Source organism: Cyprinodon variegatus, unplaced genomic scaffold (genome assembly GCF_000732505.1).
Source record: "Cyprinodon variegatus isolate N-32 unplaced genomic scaffold, C_variegatus-1.0 Scaffold545, whole genome shotgun sequence".
Taxonomy (NCBI): Eukaryota; Metazoa; Chordata; class Actinopteri; order Cyprinodontiformes; family Cyprinodontidae; genus Cyprinodon; species Cyprinodon variegatus.
Window position 1 is genome coordinate 172,144 of NW_015150998.1, and position 23,594 is coordinate 195,737.

At 37.5% G+C, this 23,594-nt stretch overlaps 3 protein-coding genes across 4 annotated transcripts in view; 2 read left to right on the forward strand and 1 right to left on the reverse strand.

Annotated features, from left to right (window-relative positions):
• gipc2 (GIPC PDZ domain containing family member 2) overlaps window positions 1-4,074 on the forward strand; it is a 24,356-nt gene extending 20,282 nt beyond the window's left edge. Inside the window, exons 4-6 of the mRNA XM_015391528.1 lie at window positions 472-584; window positions 1,598-1,679; window positions 3,013-4,074. Of these exons, the coding sequence (XP_015247014.1) occupies window positions 472-584; window positions 1,598-1,679; window positions 3,013-3,164 (347 nt within the window). The 3' untranslated portion in view covers window positions 3,165-4,074. The remainder of the gene's footprint in view (window positions 1-471; window positions 585-1,597; window positions 1,680-3,012) is intronic.
• Window positions 4,075-4,998: 924 nt separating this feature from the next.
• Window positions 4,999-13,693, reverse strand: txndc12 (thioredoxin domain containing 12 (endoplasmic reticulum)). Its single transcript, XM_015391529.1, has 7 exons — window positions 13,509-13,693; window positions 11,563-11,623; window positions 11,360-11,412; window positions 8,888-8,961; window positions 8,663-8,732; window positions 7,166-7,249; window positions 4,999-5,797 (listed from the first exon to the last, which is right to left on the reverse strand). The coding sequence occupies exons 1-7, from the start codon at window positions 13,606-13,608 to the stop codon at window positions 5,718-5,720; spliced, it is 522 nt and encodes a 173-aa protein (XP_015247015.1). The 5' UTR covers window positions 13,609-13,693; the 3' UTR covers window positions 4,999-5,717.
• Window positions 13,694-14,477: 784 nt separating this feature from the next.
• Window positions 14,478-21,382, forward strand: btf3l4 (basic transcription factor 3-like 4). Of its 2 annotated transcripts, none has more exons than XM_015391531.1 (6): window positions 14,478-14,560; window positions 14,953-15,012; window positions 19,133-19,246; window positions 19,537-19,738; window positions 20,727-20,786; window positions 20,930-21,382. In XM_015391531.1, the coding sequence occupies exons 2-6, from the start codon at window positions 14,959-14,961 to the stop codon at window positions 20,974-20,976; spliced, it is 477 nt and encodes a 158-aa protein (XP_015247017.1). In that variant the 5' UTR covers window positions 14,478-14,560; window positions 14,953-14,958; the 3' UTR covers window positions 20,977-21,382. The 2 variants fall into 2 exon arrangements, with proteins under 2 accessions (XP_015247017.1, XP_015247016.1); XM_015391530.1 differs by having other exon boundaries at window positions 14,486-14,560; window positions 14,905-15,012; window positions 20,930-21,381.
• The last annotated feature ends 2,212 nt before the right edge of the window (window positions 21,383-23,594 follow it).

The window sequence follows — 23,594 nt, forward strand, 5'->3', positions numbered from 1 at the left end:
TATATATATATATATATATATATATATATATATATATATATATATATATAAAAATATAAATGTGCTGACAGAGATTTAGATGGACTATTTTTTTTTTGTATTTGCTTCAAATATTTCAAGAACAGTATCTAATTTAATCTGGATTGCATTTTAATAGATTTTAAAAATACTAATATATCCTTGTGAAGTAATTTGTTAATTGCAGGGATTTTAGATGACCTTTTTTTTTTTTTGTCATAGAAAGGATTCCTCAAAGATATGATTATGTATTTTAGGCTAGAAATAGGATTTTAAGGACCACTAAACCAGAAACAAGAAAACATCAGCTTTGTTCTCAGGGGATTTATAAATACAGACATCAGGATAATATTGTGACAAGATGTTTAGCATTCAATGACTTGCATAGTTGCCACAGACAAAGAAAGCAGTTTGCATTATACAGTTTTGTTTTTCCTGTAATGCCTTTCACAGAAATGCTTGAGCCGCGGTCAAAGGGCGGCAAGCCGGGTGGCGAAAATAAGATTGGCACAGGAAGGAGCACCTTGAGACTTCGCTCCAAAGGTCCAGCTACAGTGGAGGATGAGGTAGGATTCTCTCTGTTTATTTTATCCTTATATAACCACTAACACAGTAATTGGATGATTCAGCGTGATTCACTGAATAATTAAAGTTTTGTCAGTCAGTTAATGACAGCTGAGCTGTAGTGTGAATGCCTCATTGAATTATTCAACCTGAGTCCAATGATTAGCCGCTCTGATGACTGTCACACTGACTTTCAACACCACATCATCTCTGTCAGTGAAATATGTGCTTCACAATGTAATTTTAATCCTCTTTCGTTTAACATAACATAACAGGATTTTCCAAAGCATGACATAGAGTAGAAACTGCAACCAAAATTTCTAACAGGAAAGTTTCTTTGGTTGATGAGAATAAAATGAATCTCCTTGTAAATGTAGGTTTCCATCTCTCCAGAAGCATTTGGGTAAAACTGTGTGAAAAGCCTTGAAATAAATCATTTTATTGCAGCAGCATAATCCTAGTCTGAAAATTCAGTAAGAATTAGATATGTGTATTCAATAGGGAAAAAATACCCTAAAAATTACATGTAATATTTAAAAATTCACCAGCCATTTAACTTTTATTTAATGCTTTTTCCTGATGTTTCCAAGAGTTGATGATGGCAAACGCGAGATAGCTGGTTAAAGCTTATTTCTGAGTATTTCCTTTTTTCATATTGCAGTGTGAGACTATGCTACCGCAATAGATTACCTTTATTTTAATGCTTTTTACATGTCTTTAAAAAGCCAGGACTCCTGGTAATATAACATGTTTGAAAGAAAGAAGAATACCCTAATTTTGACCAAAGTTCAAGTGAGATTTAGTTGTATGTGATTTTTCTTTTTTTGATTTATACGAAGAATTGAAAAAAACAACATTTATCGAATGGTATTTTAGCTATGAAAGCTTTTACTTTTAGCTGGTCTCTTTCATAAATAGGAGTTTCATAAACATAAACATAAAAAAAGCAATAGCTTGAGTTTACTTTTGTGTTTAAAAAAACTTGACCAAAGATTCGGAACCTTTTGTTTTGCAGCCGACAGAGTTTGATGAGAAAGCAATAAAGAAAGTAGATGACCTCCTGGAGAGCTACATGGGGATCAGAGACACCGAGCTCGGTAAGTTTATTAACATCAATGGATGCAGTTCATGATATTAGAACGAATGCAGTGATGTCATAAAAAGGAGTCCATACCAGGCTCTGGCTGCATCCGAACGTCCGCCCTCACCCCCCAATCAGCATTTAGAGCGGGACTTTATATTGAACTGAGTTAACTGACCCGTGGACAGATGATCACTGCTTTTCGCTCCCCGATGGTCACGTGACTCCGCCTCAACACACAGTGCCTGCGCCATCTTTGTTCTTTCTTGGCACACAACAAATCCCATGGTGCTTTGCAAGGAGAGCTCTTTCAAAGCGTTCTAGGATATATCTGCTCATCTAGTGACCATGGATGATCACTATTTTTCAAGGTGCATTATGGGAAATTTTGAGTCCCCTCATGTAATATGGCTTAACCAGTGTATAGTGCCCTATATAGGGATTAGGGCGGATCTTTGGACAAAGTCTTTGATTCTACATGATGGAAAGGACATACGCCTCTCTGAAGGTTGATAGGTCTCTTCAAAAACAAAACTTTCTTTGTTTTTAGTGATTTTAAGTAATTTTCTTGCATTTGTTTTATGTTCAGTTGGTCATGAACATTAACAGAAATCTCATCTGTCCGCCCGTCTCCTCCAGCTTACTGGGAATCCCAAGCTGTTCTCCGGTCAGACAGGATTTTTAGTCCCTCCAGCAGGTCCCGGATCTTTCCTAGGTTTCCTTCCAGTGGGATGAACCTTGAAAACCTCCAAAGGAGAAGAACTAAGGAGGCTTTGCTGATGATGTGGAGAAGCAAAAGCTCTACTCCAGAGCTCTTCAGCCACCCTACAGAGGAAGCTCATTTTAGCCTATTACCTGCAGGATCTTGTTCACCCAGACTTCAAAGCTCATGTAGGAGCTGAGGGTGGAAACGTATGCTGCCTTCATGTGGTCTGGTAAACATGATCCTTACCACACATAAAGTGGAAATTACCAGCATATTGTGTTCAAATGCTTTTGTTGTGGTAGAGAAGAGAAACATGTTGGATCCAAATATTATCCTGAGCTGCTACTTGGGCAAGACAGTTATAGACTTCCCTAATTCATCTCTGCTACAGGAAGGAGAGGATGCATGAAATCCATCGACTGACCACTAGCGACTACCTGATAAAATCAAATAATGGTCATTTCAAAAAAGAAAGTTTAAATGGTGATGTGTGTATATGTATTTAAAAATATATATGTCACAGCATTGTGAAGGCAGCAAACCCAATAGGAGAGAATGTTTAACGATACAGAATCGTTTTGCTGATATTATCAGTCCATTAGTCAGAAGAGAACAACTGTTATTTCTTTCCTTTTCTCTCTAGCCGCTACAATGGTAGAAGTCGGCCGGGACAAGAAGAACCCAGACGAGTTCGCCATGGCTCTGGACGAGACCCTCGGAGACTTCGCCTTCCCTGACGAGTTTGTCTTTGACGTGTGGGGGGCTATCGGAGACGCCAAGCAGGGGAGACTTTAGGTTTTCTGCTGCCCCCACCCCCCCACACGCTCCTCTCCCACCTCACCTCTCTGAAGCCGACTGGACAAACAGGCAGGCTGGCGTGTTGACATAGACAAATTATTTAACGTGTTAAGTTATCAGGAATCCATTTTCGGACACTTGACCTGCCTCCAGTGTGCACAAGGTTGAGTATCGAGTCCAGATGTGGCATAAAGTTCTTGGACAGCCCCCCCCTTAACTGAGACGTTCATCACAGCAGCTACAAATTGCACCTTCCTAACCTTAAATTCCCTGTTTCATACTCCGAATCTATTTTCTAGTTGTTTATATTTGGATAAACAAATGTGCGGCACATCTTTTTATAGAATTTTTTTTAAATATATAAGAATGTTGCTGATTTTACAGCAGCATTGTGTAATTAGAATAATTATATAGATTCACTTCCATCTTTCTAGTAGTCGCATCCAGTAGCAGATGACTTGGGATCATTTCTCGGCTCCTATCTGTTGAGCATTTTCTGTTTAAATGGCTGTTGCCATGTCGATGACGGACCTTCCTCATGATTTTACTGTGTTTTAGTCTAATGGTTATATTTAGATTCGTTTTGAACTTTTCATGTGAATTATTGTCTTATAAAAAACCCACAAAGTTGTGGTTATAATGAAGAGGCTTATAGATCTAGGATTGTCCATAGCCATGTAGGCCATCAACCATAAGGGATCACTGTTGTTGCATTTCAATAAAAAAGTGACATATTGTAATGGTTTCAATTGTCTTTAATACACCAGCCTCAAAATGACTCTGTACAACAAACCTTTATTTGGCACGTGTATAAAATACATCAAGACATGAAGTCGGCTTTTGTTTCCTTTTAAGAGTAAAAAAAGACTTGATTTTTCCCTCACATGCATCAGAAACAAAACGGCAAAGCTTGTACACGGCAGGATTATATAGGATTCAAAGAAATTAAAAAACTGGGTTTAATGTCTGTATGTACATGGCGAATGGGCTGGTAAATTACAGTAGATCATCTCTGGAAGCACGTCACTGAAGCTGTTAAAATATTTGACTTGAAGAACCAGAAAGAGACAAGCTTCTTCCAACAAATAATAGTTAGCACTTCATTTCCATTAAAATGCAGCTCATCTTTGGCTTAACAGTCTTTTCTGTTTTTTCCCTGGTAGTTTTTAAATGTCAGGAGTGGATCAAAAGCATCTTTAACAGGGAAACTAAACAAATTCTCTCAATTTAATGCAGCCTTTTGTTTTTTTCAGTCCTGGTGAGGAGACGGTCATGTTTTTAAACATGTCTCTGCTTTTCACAGTTCTATAGATGTCTAGTTGACCCAATTTAGAGATTGGATCTCCACTTTTAAAAATGGTTCACAATCCAGGCTCAACGAATTGATATTTTAGCTCATGATGCTCCAAAAAAAAAATAGAATATCAGGCAAAATAAAGGATCATTCATCAGGTGAATATTATACAACTTAAAGTATTGGCACAAAATGCACTACTAAAACAAACTGTATTCATATACTTTAGTATTTAAAACAAACTTTAAACCTAAAAGCTTTGCAGTGTATGTTAGTTAATATTACATTAATAATCTGCATACAGTAACATCCAGTCGGAAGCATTTTCTCTGCAGATAAACTTTCCAATTTCAGACGGAAAAAAAAAAATATTTGGCCTACAAAAAACGGAGAAGTCAGATTTGAATTGCGATACTTGGATTGGATCAGAACCTAAAACCAGTTCTGTTTATTAACCCAGTAGTGCTGCAACAGGAACGTGTCTAAAACCTGCAGACCACCTACACCTGAGGGCCCAGAGCTCGAGCCTCCAGGGCCCAGAGCTCGAGCCTCCAGGGCCATCCACCATGTTTTCCAAAACACCAAATGTTTCTAACACAGAATTGAAACAATGATTTAAAAATCCCAACGAAACTGCTTGATCTCTTAAATCAGATTTGACCGAATTAAACTGTTTTACTTCCAGTTTAAAAAAACTTTCAGTTTTCCTGAGATTTTCTCTCTTTAGGAAAAATGTTAAATTACCCCATGAATCTAGGCCTTACTTTCAAATAATGACTAATTTACAGATCAAATGCTGATTTCTTCATTAGCATAAATAACATGGCTAATTTGTCCGTTTCTGTACCTGTACCTTATATGTCAAAGAAACAAAAAACAAAAATTCAATGCATTAAACAGTATTCACAGCTGGAATCTAACAATAAATGAACGTTAACAAGACGAACTAGAGTCGCTTATATCCTCTACTGACAGAAAATACAGTAAAATGCTTTGACATTTAGTAAAGAGTAACTTAGAAACATTCATGATTAAAAAAGAAATACGATTGCAGAGCTGGGAAAACCATGCAGGACGGAAAGGAACACTCATGCACCCGTGGGTTTAAAAATCATCTGAGACTAAACCTACTTTCTACCGTTGGATGTATAAATATTAGAAGGGACTTGATGGAAGGATCTCAGCAGCTCATGTAGAGGAAGTGTAGCCCTTGCAGCGTTGATGGAGCCCCCCTCTCTCCTCTTTATTTCCACTCCTCACAGCTCGTCTCCTGTGTGGCCTTGTTTAAAGGCATCACCGGTCAACTTCTCCTGTGCCTCCTTCATACCAGACAGCACTGAGAAACAGAGAGGAGCCAAAGGAAGAAAACAGATCAGCAAAGAAAGCTCTTCAAACGGCTTGATATAACGGTCTGTTTTCTAAAAGGCCAAATTTGACTGAAATCATTTTACAGGGTTTATACAGGAATGAATAACTCTAACTTAACTCTAATTTAATAATTTAATTGCCACCAACAGGTACCCGTCGACAGGCTGCAGCCATGTCTCGAATTCCTCGTTTTCCAGCCACTTTTGTTGAAATTGGCATTCCCCCCCCCCCATTCTCTAGCTTTTTCTGAACATACGGCTTTGCAATCAACCGGAAGCAGTTTCACACAAATATATCAGACAATGTGATTTTCTGGATTTTTTTTTCTCATTTTGTCTCTCATAGTTGAGGTATATCTATGATGAAAATTACCGGCCTCTCTCATCTTTTTAAGTGGGAGAACTTGCACTATTGGTGGCTGACTAAATACTTTTTTGCCCCACTGTATCAACCAGCTTTAATCAGCTGGAAAATCCAACCTGCTCATCCTGATTGGATGTAGAACATCTGTAGATAAATTGTACGGTTTAACTAAATATTCTAAATCAGATTTGGGTCCACACTTTGAATGGGGTTTCCTGTGTTGAACTCCATCATCAACTTCGACCAGCTCTGCTAAAGGAGAAAACTAGTATCCCACACCATGATGCTGCCACCAACCTGTTTCAGTGTAAAATGCAGTCTTAGGTAGGTTTCATTCTGCTTCTGAACGGGTGGTCTCCAATACTCAAATACTAGCTCGTTAGCAGAGCTCTGTAGAGCTTGACTGCATGCTAGTGAGCCAAATAATTCAGGTACATAAGCTAAGACTGTAGCACTACAGCAAAAAGTTAAACCTTAGTCTCATCTGCTCAAACATGTATGCAGTATTCTCCATGTAACATTTATAAAACTACAAACAGGAGGCTTCAAGCTTTTTCTTCCTGTTCCCCCTTTGAGCTTCTGGTGTTTTTGGTTCCAATGAGACCAGATATAATAAGTTTAAAGCTATTTAAGGTACAGAGCAAATGGTTAATTACATCTCTCATGTCCCTGGATGAGTTTAATGTTTCCTCCAATAAATTCTATTCAACCATTGCATTATTTTTTTACCTCTAATTTTCAAGCTATTTGAAGCCAATATTACAGAATAATCTGAGTGGTTCCGCTAGAAGGATTACAGAGAAAAGAGTGGAAAATAAAGCTCCTAAAATGCAGAGAAAACCACAAAGAAACCCTACAGACCCACTGATCAACATTTTTAAAGTTTAAATAAATTTTGATTGCTTGAAACATAGAAAATACATTTACTGAATATGTTTGCACCACAGAGAAGCTGTTAAATCTGGAGTGTTACCTTGTTCTGCTGTGCTGTAAAAGTACTTGTAATTGGGATTCCCGTTTCTGTTGGTGATTTCTGGATGAACTTTGCCGCTGGGATCTGGGAGCAGAAGAAAAGTCACAGAGAAAACTTTCTTTATTCTAACCTGGAATATAAACACAAGCTTGCAAGTTCAGCCATTTCACAGACTGCTCTATTTTCATTGCTTGATCCAAGTTAATCCTTAACTCTTCTTTAAACATCAAATAGATGATAAAAAACTGAAACCAAACCATGAGCTTTCTTCATTCACAGATATAAGAAAACAAAACAATACAAAAAAAACTATTCTGACTCATCCAGAGTGTTGCATTCACTTAGCAAAGAAAACAACTAAGCTACTAAACAGTTACGGAAACTATAGCTACAATATAATAATAAAATGGCAATTAAATTTCCAAAATAATTTAAATAAAAGAATAAAAATGTACTAGTGCAATTTGAAAGAGAAAAAAACACCTTTACTACCTTAAAAATGTCTTAAAGACATTGTAAGGAAAAAAAAAAAATAGACCACTTTGATTTTAGATATAATAGCTTAAATTAGAAGAAAAACCAAATGTATAAAGGTTTCTTAAATACCAGGTTGAAACAATTACTCAAATGATAGTGAACTCAGTAATTATTACAAGGAGTTTAGTAGCTCTAAAAATGGGCCATTTGCTCTAAAAACTAACTTAATTCATAATTAGGCAAGAAGATTTGAATATATAAATATTTCACCTTAAGTATTAAAAAAAAACTGGCCTGCAAGTAAGCAGTAGGTAGAATCCTTCAGCTGGCATTTTAAGCTCAGTTCGCTTCAAATATATAACCTCCTCAGTATTAGGAAAATATGAGGCAGAGAGCATCAAGAACCAATCGTTATGGACCACAACTGGCTCTAAACTTCTTGTATAACAGTTGCCATTTACTTGCTACAAATATTAGCCATTGGAGCAAACAAAGCGATAATCAACAGGAGGTCAGAAGCTGATCCAGCTTCGCTGGTTAAAACTTAAACTAGAAGGAGCAAAATCTCATTTGAGGCTAGCTTATGACCTAAAAACCATAAGGTTGTTCAAATAGAATAGATTCTGGTCAACAGATATAATGGATCACTGATTATAACTAAGGGTTTTTTCCCCCCTTACTGAACAGTTAGTAGAGATGAAATCTGTTTTCATAACAGTTTTATTTCTCGTCTGGCTCAGCTGTTAAAAAAATAAACGATCTTTGCAAATATTTCCTGAAATATTCAGACAGACATCCGACCACTGACTGCAAACATTGTTGGAACATCAACATTATTGGGGCCTGCAGTGTTTACCGAATCTCAGCTCCAGTTATCAGTATCATCAGGTACTATAGAGAATATCTATGTGCTGTTGTCAGAACATGTTTGAAATATCTTCGCTTCTAAACCTGATGATAACTACAGCCACCCCCCCACAGGAATCCAGTGGGCCGCCCCAGTCAGCGGGCTTTTCGTACCGAGGAAGAGAATCCGAGGAATGTAGCCACCATCTGGGCTGAAGGCTTCATCCTTTGGCTCCTCTTCATCCTGTGTAAATACAATAAACATTTGCAGACTGAATACATGGAGTTTGAGCACTGGTTAGTGGAGGAAATTGTGAGACAATTCTGACTAGGTGAGACTAAAATAATAATAAAAGATGGAGGTCTAACATATTGAGAGATAGTGCAGCAGCTCCTTACCTCCAGGTTCACCATTATAAAGTTGTGTGCCAGTTCAGAGATCTCCTTGGATTCAGCAAATTTGGGCTTTAGAGCTGAAAATACAACAGAGGTGTTAAAGAAAAAAGTTATTTCGTTAAAATATTTGAAAGTTCTCAATTGAAGCCCTAAAACGTGTTATACCACATTTAGAAAAAATTTCCAATACTTAACCTTTCAGATCATTCTAATCTGGCATTTTCCAAACATCCTGTTTCTTTTTAGGCTTTTGCTTCCATTTCAATTTTTATTTATTTTTTATTAACCCTGAATGAATCCCTAAATATAATAAGGGTTACATATTTTTTTTGCCAACATGTGTGTTCCTGTGTTGTGCTCTTCTGAACAAAGTCAGTGAATGAGCTGAAGCTGCTGTCATTTCTGTGCTCCTCAGAAAGTGTTCCTGGTAAGGTTTCTGTGTTTCGGCTGTCTACTTTTCCTGAATGGATTCACTGATGAAGCAAATATTGACATTAATGGTGCACTCCGAGCAGAGAAAGTATTCCCAACCATCCCCTCTGTGTTTTTTTATTTTATTTTATTTCAGAAAGTACCTCTGGCAGAGTACCAATGAAAGCTGTGGTTGCCATCAACTCTACACTTCCTGTCTCCCTTTGAAAGTATTACCAGCTGTGTTAAGCTTTTCCTTTTCCAGAAATAGAGCCACTAATAAAAATATTTCTTACATAAACTGTGCAGTTTTAGCTTATATGTTTGGTTACATCTCCTTCCTGAGCTGAGACAATTAAAGGACCTTCAGCTGCTAACAAATCTTTGTAGATGTATCCCACAGGTTGAAAGTCCCTCAGGTTCAGAACTCTGAGAAAGCACCTTTTAAGGTCTTGTTCTACTAAAGCAGCAATATTTAGAGAAAATGTTTTCCCATGTTATATGCATGAGGATCTAACAAACAGATTGTGAATCAACAGATGATTATTCAATAAATGATAACTTAAAACTGCCTCTTTCCTGGTCTTGCTAAACTTGAGAGATCAACATAAAAACAAAAAAAGACCTCATATATTCCTCTTTATAGCCAGTTCATTAATTCCCTGCTGCATTATTGCCCGACTTCAGAAGCTACCATCCTGAGCTCAGCGTAGCAGGATTACTTCCAGCCTATCCAGTTTAACCAATCCACCTTGCCAATCAGGATCAGCTGTACCACGACTCACTAACTCAACCCAGCATGAACTGATCATGAATCTGTGATCCTGCACATATAAAGGAGCGGGTTCAAGACCAATCACAACCATGAGCGCAGAAGCGAGATCGCCATATTTTTCCAGTGAGGAACAAAAACTCCTCTTACAGAAATACAGAGAAAATAGTATCAATGAAAAGTCAAACACAGTGGCAGCATGAATGAGATTTCAAATGACTACCAAAAGATTGCAGACGACATAAATACGCAACTTAAACATCAGTGACATTTAAAGCTGCCAGTTACCCAATCACTGTATACTTAATTACGATCCCCTCGGGAGTGAAAAGGACTTAGGAGATAAAAATCCTACAGAAAAACCATCATTTCATCTGTTTAGTTGGACTTTTTCATAACGTTTGGGCTCCAATAAAGCTGGAAGCTGATGCCACAATTGCATCATATCAATAAAAGAAGTGATCAGTCTGAAAGTCATCCAGATGTTTGAGTTGAAAATCTGCTCTGCTTTTAAAGTGTGAAAGTCCTCAAATGCAGCCCAAAATATACACAAATGTATAAATGCATTTTCTACTTCAATGAAACTTTGTGGCATTTCCGTTTCACCTCTCCTTTTTATGACCAATGTTCCATTTCACAGAAACTTTACAGCCTTCTTCTTAGTGTTTTTTCTTTACCTGGCAGTTTACCAATACCATACAAATGAAAACCTGCATGGCTCATATCCTTATAGCGATCATGTAAAGGATCTTCTCACAATTAGTGCTCTGATTTTTATTTTCTTATAGGTATGTTTTTTCTTTTTTTTAATTTAGATTCATATAACAATTATATAAGAAACAAGTGAATGCCAGCATTTATGAGGACATTATACAGGAGAAAACAAATGCAGAATAGTACAAGGCTGCTGTGTCAAAAAGGAGGAAAAATAGAATAAATGTAAAACTATTCAATGTTTTGTTTTAACTGCTATTTTATTGTGATGATGTTTTGTTTTCTAAACAGCTGATTGGCTGCTGGGTGGGGCTTTTTCTAGGATTCAGGATCGCTAGCCTGTCCCGAAGCAGGTTTACCATTCAGAGTCCGTTACCATGGTGACTAGCCTAGCTGAGAACTAATCCAGCTTTGTGGTACCAAAAAGTCAGGGTTGAGGCTTATTTGTCTCGCAAACACAGTAATCCTGCCTCATGTTACAGGCCTCAGGCCTCTGCTGAGATGAATTACATGAATCTCTATGAGCTTGAATTTATACCAAGGTCTCATTTATTAGGAGATGTTTTCCAGTAAATTACCTTTGCAGGCTCCACACCAGCTCTTGTGGATGATGACCATGACTGGTAGCCCGCTGTCAAAGCAATCAGAAAATGAACATTTCTCAGAGTAACAGCTTTTTGTACACAGTGAGCTTGGTCATTGTTTATCAGCTGACATGAAGGTGTGGTGTTCCTCTTTTTAGACCAAGGGTTAATGTTTGCTCAACTGAAAGCAGAGTTACCTGGCCTCAGCCTCTTTCTTCCCATCTTCCAGTGTCCTCCAGTGGATGTTATCTCCAAACCCTGTCAGAACAAAGAACTGGTGTCATATTTACATGCAGCAGGGTAGGTCTGAACACCTGAGGTCACAACACCAACCTAAAGACTTCTGCTTTAATACCAGACTAAAAAAAAAAAGGTGAAGTTGTGGTAACTTGTGTTTTAACAAACTAAATAAAAAGTATATATCTCAGATATCAGAGCTTTTTCTGGTAGAATCAGTTTCTGGCTATGGTCTTCAAGGCAGACACTTTAAAAACCCACTTGGAAACAAGAATTTACTTCATTTTCAGTTAAATCTATAATAGGAATGTTAGGATTTAAAAAAGCAAAGTGATATGTTTGACATTTTCTAATAAACTGTCCAGAACAGAAAATAAACTGAATCCAGAGGGATGGGCACAAAGATACCTTCCATGGTACAGAACATCTGGACTCAGTTGTAATGCTTTTCTGAACAAACTACGGATAAGTTATGTTTCCTCTACAAATTGTTCTCTCCCATCATAAAAACAACGGACACTCCTGCCCTGGTTACACTGCATTTAGCTCCATCTCTTTCCTGAATGGAGCCAAAAACAGAGCCAATGCCTGTGTATAATCTTCTTGTTTAATGCCCTAAAGAGCAAATCTTTGACCCTGAGCCTCTGTGTTTGGCTTACAGGAAGGAATCAATCACAGACCCATTGCTACTGGTAACTGATGCTTTTTTTCTTAAAAAGGAGTTTGCCTTTTAGACAAAGCTTATGTGTTCACCTGCATTTCGATGTAAATCCCTGAAGGGAGAGATTTTGAGGGATTTGTTGCTGTCATTATGCTTTTTTTGTTGTTGTTCTTTTTCACCCCTCTCCACCTCACTGAAAGTGAACTAGGCCAAATGTTACCATTTTAAGTTGTCTGTTTGCTAGATCAAGTCAAAAATAGAGCTATTGCTGCTGTCTGCTGCATGTTTTGTTTTGTTTTTTTAAAGCTAAAAAGAAACTTTCAAACTTTAGGGAGACATTTTCAGTATATGAACTGTATTTTGTAAATCACATATAAAGTAAACCACACCCATTGTAGGGCTGGATATTAGTTACATTTGCAATATAACCACCATTTAACCAGATGCAATTTCATAAATCGCAGAAGTCCTCATATTTGGTCAGATTGCATTTAAGACAGTGTAAGACACATCAGCTCTTTGGGTTAGAATGGCTGCAGTATGCAAAAAGTTTTCACACAAAGGTTACAGTAAAGTTCTGCAACAATGTACTGCAGACAAGTGTTAGGATTATTTCTATTGATGCAGCAAGCTTTCAAGAACATAAAAAACTGAAACCCTGGAGAAAAAACATCTCAATGCTTATTGAAGAAGAAACTCGAAATAAAATCCTAATCGTTGAAAATTGCAATTTAGATTTCCAGAAAAATCGTTCAGTCCTGCCTCATTTCCCTCCTTTCTCTCAAATCTACTGCATATCCTTTCTTAATGCATGAAAGTGCAGCCATTCCTCTCTGCAACCATCTAATGCTCGTTATTAGGCAGAGAAGTACATCAAATATTCAAATGGCTTTTACCAAGTAGCTTTCAAGTGTATGGGAGTTGTTTAACTGAAAAAGTCAGTTTGAACTAAAATGTTGGTGAATATATAACCATGATTATGAGTAATGTCCTGTAATGCATTTGTTCTTCAGTCAAGCCCATATTACGACAGTTTAGTTTAATTTACGCTAACAGTAAAACCGGGCGAACCAGAAATACTAGACTATTTGCCTTTGATTAACGGACACATGTTTTGAAAAGGCTTCGAGAAGTCACACAATGGGACCCTGGATGTGAACACAAAAACAAGCGTCCTCCTCTGTAGAGCACTTTCAATGAGCACAATGTCAACTTAAACCAGTTTTACGGCAAATATAAACTCACCTCTTCCACTTGCTGCTTCAACAACTTCTTGAAAACACGAAAAAGAAAGTAAAACCTGCAGCAAAGAGAAAACAACGAGGTTGACTATAGATATTTGCATTTTGGCCGTATTTGTTCTCCCACAGCCGTAGCTAACAAGTAGGGAACGTGAGCGCTGGCAACCCGGATGTCCAACCGCAATATTTCAAAATAAAATTAATTGCGTTAGTACGGCGTTGGGGTTACCTCGGGAATAGGAAAGCAAAGCTAAAAAATACGTCATTGTTTTTTTTTTCATTCATAATTATAAAACCAGTGGGATTTCTTCATTTTTGTGGTCGGTGAGTAGGTTTAATATGCATTTACTCCAGCTTAGCTTGTGTTATATTTTAATGGACGGTTTTTGCACAATGATGAGTGTTTCATCGATTAATATTGCAAAACTGACAGAAATGCAAAGACACAATTCTATTTTTGCCAACTTTCCAACTGTAAAAAAACAAACAAACGCTATTATCCTTTCAAATTTGATGTGACCTGGTTTGTATCTTCCGACCTAGGGTTTGGAATTCCGATTATTCAGTATGTATTGAAGGCACCATAAAAGTTAGGCACCCGCCCCTTGATAATAATAGACGTGCGGTACTTGCTTCCTATTGGCCAACAGCGTTTTTTCCTCCTTCTGCGGAAAGCCCACGTGATAGTACATCCACACAACCGCGTGCTTTTCTATGCTACTGTCGGTCAAGTTAGACGAGAAAATACAATTGTAAAACCGGAAATACATCCAAAAAGTTAATATTAAAAGCCCTAATTGAGAAATAAAAACTGTTATTTAACCCTGCTCAAATCGTTTGGTTATAAGATATATCCCAAATAGCTTAGTTTCATTTATTTGAAAAAATAAAACCCATAAATTGATGATAGTTAAAAAAAAAAGAAAATATAGAAGTTATATTCTAGAAACCTGGACTGGAAGTTGGCTGTCCTTCTGCTAACTTTACTACGCTCCACAGCCCATGCTATTTCATTTGTAGCGATCGCTTCAGCATACTCAGAATCCCTTATTGCAGGTAAATAAACTGTTTAAACTAGTTAAAACATCCCACGAGACTCTTTTAAAGTGTAAATGCTATGGTAAACTATTGTAAAGTCAATATTTGTTTAAGTGAAATGATTCTATGTTGTGACTTTAGCCCCATAGCTAGTATTAGCCTAATGAAGCTGTTTCAGCAAATCAGTTAGCCTGATAGGACACATGCTATTTAAAAATGGTAACGTCTAATAAAAATAATAAAAATCTATGTTTATTTATTTGTTTGGCACTCTATAGAATTGTTAGGTTTTTAATTAAGTTTTAGTACATTTGTTTTCATGTTGTTGCTGTTATTCTTATTATTTGTTCATCCGTCGCCAGCTGCATCTCTGCTGCTCTGGTTTGGATTCAGCTCGTTTTGTTTTCCAGATCACTATGAATCAAGAGAAGCTTGCCAAACTTCAAGCTCAGGTCCGAATAGGAGGAAAGGTACGGATTTCCACTTTACATCTCCCATTTGCTTAGATTGCTCGGGTTTTTAATCCAACATGTTAAGAAGTGTGTTGGTATTTTCCACCTGCCAGGTCTGACCTCAGCATTTCTATTGTCAGACAGAACATTGGCCCCTCCATCTGGGGCCCCTGGGGCTTTTGTCTCAGTTCTCTGTGAGATTTTTAGCTTCACACTAGGGGGCAATATTTTTTATTTCTGTGGTGAAAGTGTTTGCTTCCAGTGCCCTGTACTGAAATGCTTCTTCATTTCTTGTTTGGATTCATTGCTGGCACCAAAAGTGCTAATAAAGATAATATAAAAGTAAATTGTTGGCATTGAGGCAGATTTCTACAAGGACTTAACTAAGCATAATGATTTATGACTAGGGCTGGGTAAAAAAAATCCATTCAATGATTAATGGTTGGATTCCTTTAGATTTTTGCAAAATCGATGTGTAAGGAATGAGATCGTTTAGTTTTATAGTTGCGCGCGTGTTACATTCAAGCAGGCGTGTGTAAATGCCGACCCAAGTAACACACCTCTCAGCAAGCTGTCCCAACTGAAATCTGGAACCATTGTGGATTTAAAACAGCTAAAGATTATGTGCTGGATATGTGACATTAAGGTGACTTCCCACTACATTGATAACGAGTGGCGCCTTGCATCTCGTGCTACAGACCATCAAGATGACTTCAAGCCAGACAGCTGCAAATATAGCAAATAGGTTGACTGAAGACATTAAACTAATGGGGGCTGACCAGCAAACACCCTGTAGTTGTTAGAGACAACACTGCTAATATGGTTTGTGCAGCGGAGATAATGCAGCTCATGCATGTCTACTGTGTCCCCGCTGTGTCACCTCTGCTTGTTCATGTGAGGCTTCACTTTTTCACTTTTGAGACAGTTTTGTTCACATCTCAAGTTTAAACTGTCTCATTTACGAGTTTGCACTTTGTGTTTAATATGACAGGAAAAAATAAATTGCATGAGTATTTTGAAACACAGTTGAACCTCTTTCATTACTGTAAAAACAGATCGAATCGAAATTAATCGATTCAGAACTGTATGAATCAAAATCGAATCGATTCAGGACTTGGGCGAAAATACCCAGCCCTATTTATGACCAAATGAACAATATTTTTTCAAAAGAATTATACTATTACCTCAACTTTATACTTGGATCATGAGAAAAATAAAAAAAAAATCTGAAGTGAATTGTGTTTTTCAATTTACCTTGTATGGTTTAAAGAATGACACAATTTAAAACTTTTTTTTTTTTTTTTGGTCGTATCGCTACTTCATCATCCACTTATAATATTGGCTGTGTCTCCATTATTTGGGATAAAAATCATCCTTTTTCTGTTAGTGAAAAGATTACTTGAGAATATTTTTAACATGTCAGAAATAACTGAACATTATTAAAGTGTAAATTGAAACTGCATTGAAACTACTCCTATAAAGTTAAAGTTATTCAAGTAAATTTAACTAGTTACTTCGCACTAGGGCTGAGCGATGTGACCTCAAATCAATATCACGGTAATTCGGGCAGTTTTACCTCGATAACGATAAATGCTCCTGCTCCTCTATCAGAAATAAATGCATGTGCAGGAAATGCAAGTGGTTTATTTATAATCTATTTACTAATAAATCACATTACTTATTACTTTCAATTAAATATTAAAGTCTTGCACCCATTCAGGTTTAAACATTCAACAATGTCTCATTGACCAGGAAAAACTGTTTCCTCTCATGGAAACAGTTTTGTTCAAAGGCAAGGGAGCCTTTTGCACATCTTTGAACCGAACAGCTTGGTTGTGCTGTAGACGGTGGAGGTTGGATGTGTTACTTTGGGTAGTCCAGAAAACTTTTCAGACAAACTTTGCATTTCGTGTTCTTTTGTAATTTTGGTGCCACCGAACTGAGCGTGCAGAGAGAACAATGTGCATCGTTTAAACTTGCACACCCTCGCTTAAAACCGGTCTGCCTCGCGTTAAACTCTGAAAACGTGCTCTCGGCTTCCTCTCTGCACGTTCAGCTTCATCTCTGCCCTCGTTCAGCTCCACAGGATTAAGTGATGTCATTGCGTTTGCAGCTGGGTTAGACGCTTCTTCACTGGGCGCGTCCGCCATTCTCTTTGTTTACGCTTCTGTCTGGAACGATGGAGTAACGTGATTCCCCAAATGCTGCAGCGTCAGAGGAAATAGCAGCCATCAGTGCACAAAGAAAAAACAGCAAAATTACTTTTATTTTTTTTGAATGTATGACAAAACGGTACAGCAGTTTATCGCTTAGGCCTACTTCTCACCTCTGCCGATAAATGTCTGGAACCATTGCTGCAGTGTTTTAAACCCCCCTAAGATTCCTGCCCTCCTTATGGTTAAGAATCGCAATAAGCCAAACTCCAGCATTGCCATAGAAAATGCCTTGACTAGTTTTTCAGTATCAAGGTTTCTATTTCTAATTCTCACATAATTCCAGAAGTGAAATGAAAAAATTCTAGAGACCTGAACTTAAATGAACCTGATAAAAGATAACACCAAACTTTATTATCTGAGATCAGTTTAATCCCATCCAAATGAAGTTACTGACTAATGAGCTTCTTTTTCAAAGACTCTGGTCCAAAGACAATAACTTCTGTTTTGTCTGCATTCAGGAGCAGAAAGATGAGAGTCATCCGGGTTTTTATTTCTTCAAGACTTGCCTTTAGTCTATGTAATGGGTTAGCTTCATTTGGATTTATAGACAGACGTAGCTGAGTATCATCAGCATAACAATTTATATTAACCCCATGCTGTCTAATATTTTTACCAAGTGGGAGCATCTATACAGTATAGAGAATTGGTCCTGTCACTCCGTTAATCATTAACGAGAACAAATGTAAATCTGTCAGATAAATTAGATTTAAACCAGCCTAGTGCTGTTTCCTTAATTCCTACAGACCGTTTAAGCCTTTCTAAAAGAATATTGTGATCACCTGTATCATTTTTTATTTTTTTTTATAAGGGAAAAGAGAGTGAGCTCTGATCATTTCCATCCAATCATTTTCTGTCTCGCTTATCCAAAGCGGGTTCGCAAGGGATGCTGTGCCTATGTCCAGCTGTCTGCGGGCAAGATCATTATTAATCCACTAAAACATTTTCTTACTGCCTTTATTAACTAAAAATATTAACATCTACTGGCGGAAGATGTTCCATTTGATATCCTGTTACCTGCCGTTTTTACCACAACCCTAAAAAGGCCTTAAATTCACTTTCAGCCGATGCAAACTGCAACAGGAAATCCCAGAAAGCCCTGCTAGCTTCAGAGCTCACTAGTGCCTCCCTGCGCCATCTCCAGCGGTATGCGGTTGGGGGGAACAGAACATTTCGATAGGATCATAATCCTGATGAACTGACTGACTGCATAGGGTCGTCGTACATCCAGAGCGCCTCACCTCTAAATGTACAACCATCCAAGACAAGTCTTTGCAGTCTCTTTTTTTGATGCTGAAAATGCATTTGATCTGAACTAAGCATAGGAGGACAAGTCCAGATACAAGTCCATTATATGAGGCCATGAGAATATCAGGATCTTTCATCAGTGCTGTGATGAACTCTAAAACCTGACTGAAGCTCTTAGTCATCACACTGTAAGCAACAATTTTGTTGCTATATGTACATAAGAAAAGAAGTTACAAAATATGTCTATAATTGATAAAGTTGTTTAGATCGAGAGATCGTATCTTAAGTAAAGGTTTAATTACAGCTTCTGTAGAAGTTTTAGATTTGTATCCCTGTTACAGGGATCAATTAATCACATCTAAAATGGAGGAGGAAATTAGTGGGAATACTCCCTTTAAATTACTTGGTTGGAACTGGATCTAACGTAAAACTTGAAAGCTTAGATGAAGTTAATACTGCTAACTCTGGAAGGTTAATTGGATCTAAAACAGGTTCTACAGATACTCCCCAGGGTTCAGTTATACCTTTAAAAGACCAATCTGAGGTGTTTTAAACACAGAACTGACATTAAAGTCAGGATAGGCGACTTGAACTGATGCCACTAGTTTTCCTGATTCCGTTTTTTCATTTAATCCTCCTTTTTTGATATTTAAATCAGTTTTTTTTCTTTCTCCCAGGGGACTGCTCGCAGGAAGAAAAAGGTTGTTCACAAAACGGCGACAGCTGATGATAAGAAGCTGCAGGGCTCGCTGAAGAAGCTGGCAGTGAACAACATCGCAGGGATAGAGGAGGTGAGCCGTCGGAGGAAAAGCCGACGTCAAATTTTCACTGTTTAGATATGTTTTGTCTCCGCTTCCTGGATCTTTTATCAAGCGTTGTGTCGTAAGACATAAGGGAAGATGAAAGTCAGAGTAAAGTCTTCCCCTGTCCTTTAATATCCACTTTATAAGGACTTTCAGCTCACAGACTTTCAGCTAACACACTGTTTGAAAAAGAGAAATCAAATCTAACTAATTCTTTGGAGTAGAGACTGTTGTACTGTTGTATGGCTTCTCTCATTTAAACTGTTTGTCCTTTTAAGGTGAATATGATAAAAGACGATGGGACGGTGGTTCACTTCAACAACCCCAAAGTTCAGGCTTCTCTGTCGGCCAACACCTTCGCCATCACAGGCCACGCCGAGACCAAACAGCTGACGGAGATGCTGCCGGGCATCCTGAGCCAGCTGGGAGCCGACAGCCTCAGCAGCCTGCGCAAACTGGCCGAGCAGTTCCCACGGCAATGTGAGCATGCTGCTAAAACACCCCCCTGGTTGGGTTATCATGATCTTATATCTTTGGCAGTGACATCGGCTGGGTTGCAAGATTCTGCCCAGTTCCTGGTGAATTTGTGTGCAGCAGGAGTAGCAGGCTCATGACACCATGCTACCACCACTGCTGTGTTTCACCTTGGAGGTCTTGGTTTTAGGGTGACGTTCAGTGTTGAGTTGCACCACGTTTTCTGCTTGCTCTCCTTAATTGTTTAATGTTTTGCTCTTGTATAAAAGACTGCAAACTGCGCAGCCTTCAAGCACACCACATTTCACCATGTTTTTAAGGCAAGAATTTTGTTCTTTGAGGAAAGCCTCTTGTTTCTTTGGACGTTAGAGTAATAATAATCTAATCTGGAATCATTAAATCTGACCAAACTAATCAAATTCAAGAGTAAATTGTAATTAAAAAAATTAAAGTGTGATCTTAAGAAATAAGAAAAACTTGCAAGCAGGTTTTTAAAACTGAATTAGATGACACTCCTGATTAAAAACAGGACCTGAGGCTTATTACTTCTTAATTGAAGGAAAATCCACTAAGAGGTGGAGAGGGAAGCATTTCCCTTATTCCACAAGCAAACACATAAAAGACTCAGACTTTACCTGCTGGTTTGGGGTGAATTTTAAAGATATTTTTTGCTCTAGCAAATTTTTTTGGTGACACATTTCTACTGCAGTATTTAGCAAACCTTCAGCTGCGAGGGGAAAAATGAAGGATTAGTTAGGAAAGTTCTGGAAGGGTTGCATAACAGATCTAGGTGAGAGTTTGCAAAAGTCAGAACTGATATATGAACAAAAATCCTTTCAAATGCTGTTTAGTAGAATCTGATTACATGATTTGATTCTTCACAAGCTACAGAGATGGTTAAATTGACAAAAAGCTACAGAAATGTATGCAGTTTGTTTTGTTAGATAATCCAAGAACTGTTTGTTTATTATATTTTTTTATGATGTTTCTGCAGCAATGGAGCTGAAAACTGTCAAAGAAGAGAACGCGGAAGAGGAAGACGATGATGTACCAGGTAGAGATCCAGACAATTGCATCTTAAATTAGATCTGTTTGTAGGAGTGCTAGCTAAACAAGTTCAGGCATTGAGTTGATTTTGTTTTATTAGTTTACATCTGCTAATATGAAATGCTAACATTTTTGTTTTGTGTCTTCCAGATCTTGTGGAGAACTTTGATGAAGCATCCAAAAATGAAGCAAACTGATGAATTTGTCTTCATCAGTTGGGTGTTTTTTTTTTGTTTTGTTTTTTTTTTTAATACATTTTCTTTTTTTTTAAGTTTTGCAGACTTGCAAAGGTCATTTCCTCTGGTGGGGAAACCATTTAAGGTGCAGTGCATCACTTATAAAGAAGTGAATCACTTTAGCGTTGCTATCTGCAGAAATCCTCATATAGAAACGGTTCTGGTAGAAAGTGCGACTGTGGCATCTATAAGGCTCTCGTCACAAATGGCTAAAAACTTCTACAGAAATAAGCTTTTTATGCGATGAAACACAGCTGGTATTTAAGAGATTCTTTATTAAATGATGATTTAAGTAAAGTGGATGATGTGCTTGACATTGTAACGAGGGTTATGGATTTAATAAAAACAATTTTTGGGCTATTGTTCCTTATTTTTATTGCACTTTCACATCAGCTAAAGAGAACATAATGCCATCCATAGTATCTACATGTATGAAGCAATTAAGTACAATGTAAGTACTTTAATAAACTTATAAGAGTAACTTTGATCCATTTTATCACTTGATGTTTTCGATTGGATTTTTATATTATGAACAAAAATTGTGAACAATCCAGATTTTCAAAATTGAATACCAAAAATAAAAGTTAAGCTTCCTTTAGCATAAAGTGGTTCATCTTAGGTCTGTAAATAATATTTTAGATCCTCCTGTGTATAATTTAACCTCAGCATAGATATATATATATTGGTTCTGCATCTGCCCTCAGTATGAAACAACTACAAGTATGAAACAACTACAGACCTACCAAGATCTTCCTTAACTAAAAATCCAAGGATAAAGAAACCAGTGGTAGTTATACAGGTAACGCTTTTGTTTACAGTACACCAATAAAGATGTAATAACATGTTAAAAAGATAGCAAGTCGCACTATATTACCTGGTAACAAGAAAAACTTTATTTGGTAATAATCGCAAAATTATGGTATATATGCAGATAATTACCTGCATGGTATTACAATTGTATGTTACTATATAACAATGGACCCTTTTAGTGGGTAATTCCCATTAGGTTGCAACATAAGTTTCTATTATTGGCCACCACCTACCAACACTTTACAGAGTAAATTGTAACTTGTGATCAGGTTAATAAATCATATAACTGAACCCAAGTTACATATAAATAAGAGTTTAGTTAAGAAAATTGGCTTGCCGTCTTCTAGGTTTGGTTTTCTGTTTATGCCAAGTAATAAACTGCATTTTACTAGATTACTAGACACATGATTGCTGTCGGTGAAATGACTGAGTTACTGGTAATAACGGTTTGATATCTAAGAAGTCTGACTTTACCTTGTCGGCCTAAAATTTGAAGCACCAGCACTGACCAAAAATCTCCATAAAACGTTTCTTATCTAGTAATATGTTAGTTGCTAAGTTATCACCATGTTATTGCATAGTTATTGATGTACTGAAAAAGAAAGCATTACCGTTCTACTTTATATTTTCCACCAAACATACAGTGGGACACCTCAACCATGCCGAAGAGGATGGGGTCATAAACTCAGGTCAACATGATGGATACCTTTTTTGATACCATGGGGATTCAAAAAATGCCAATTAAAGACATAAAAATATATGTATTCATATTTTAAAAACTTTTTCTGTCTAAGCATAAAAACATGCTTTCTCAAATGAATACAGATTCTACTGGTTAAATAAGTAAGCAAATAAACAGAAAACAACCACATTTTTAAAACTATTTGGCAATACTTTTTTATTTTAACGTGCAAATCTGGAAATGTAAAAGTAACAGTTGCAAAACTATGCAAACACTAATCACAGTATGTATACTGTGTATTTGAGTATCGATTTTTTTTCCGCTAACCCGATCTCAGGGTCAAGCATGGTGATGGTAGCATCATGCTGTGGGATTTCTGTCTTTAACAGTGACAGGAGAACTGATGGGAGTTAAAACCTGATGTTTTAAATGAGAATCTGAAGGAGACTGGAAAAGGTTTTTGGTCTTGCTCTAAATGAAGTGCTACCACAGTAAAGGGGATTGGATGCAAAAGCATATATTCTATAGAGGATATAAGAAATCTTATTTTCTTGGCGTTTTAATGTTAGACTTTAATATTCACTAGTGAGTGAACTAGATCAAAGTCTGGATGTGTGTGTGACTGAGGATGGCTATCTGAGTCTGACTTGCTTTTACACTCCACATCCTGTTTCATTGATCCTCTGTGCTGCATCCTGCTGCTGATCAATGGCTGCCCTCCCTCCCTCTCTCTCTCTCTGTCATTCCCGAAGAGGCCTGACTGAGGATGAAGGTTACTGGATGAGTCATTTTATTTTTCTGTCTCCGGGCCGTGGGTGAGCGGGACGGAGCTGTGGATCCGCCCCGGGGCTCACCCCACATCACCTCCCGCCCGGACCGAGCCATCATGTCCCTGCTGCAGCGGCTGGACTTCAGAGCAGGGAGCTGGGCTGCAGAGAGCAGCAGCCTGAGCAGAGTCAAGTTAGAGAGAGACGTTACGTCAGAACCGGAAACCAATATCAATCACCCAGAAAATAAAAGCAGCCCCCCCCCCCCCCAAAAAAAAAAAAAAAAAAAAAAAAAAAAAAACAATTAGAAAGGTTTAATA

Excerpts from the sequence above, each read along its gene's own strand:
- txndc12 (XM_015391529.1), bottom strand. The coding sequence starts at position 13,608 with ATGCAAATATCTATAGTCAACCTCGTTGTTTTCTCTTTGCTGCAGGTT. Across the intron at positions 11,624-13,508 it reads TGAAGCAGCAAGTGGAAGAG|GGTTTGGAGATAACATCCAC; the intron begins GTGAGTTTATAT and ends TTGTTCTGACAG. Across the intron at positions 8,962-11,359 it reads CTGGTGTGGAGCCTGCAAAG|CTCTAAAGCCCAAATTTGCT; the intron begins GTAATTTACTGG and ends TTGTATTTTCAG.
- btf3l4 (XM_015391531.1), top strand. The coding sequence starts at position 14,959 with ATGAATCAAGAGAAGCTTGCCAAACTTCAAGCTCAGGTCCGAATAGGA. Across the intron at positions 19,247-19,536 it reads ACATCGCAGGGATAGAGGAG|GTGAATATGATAAAAGACGA; the intron begins GTGAGCCGTCGG and ends TGTCCTTTTAAG. Across the intron at positions 20,787-20,929 it reads GGAAGACGATGATGTACCAG|ATCTTGTGGAGAACTTTGAT; the intron begins GTAGAGATCCAG and ends TGTGTCTTCCAG.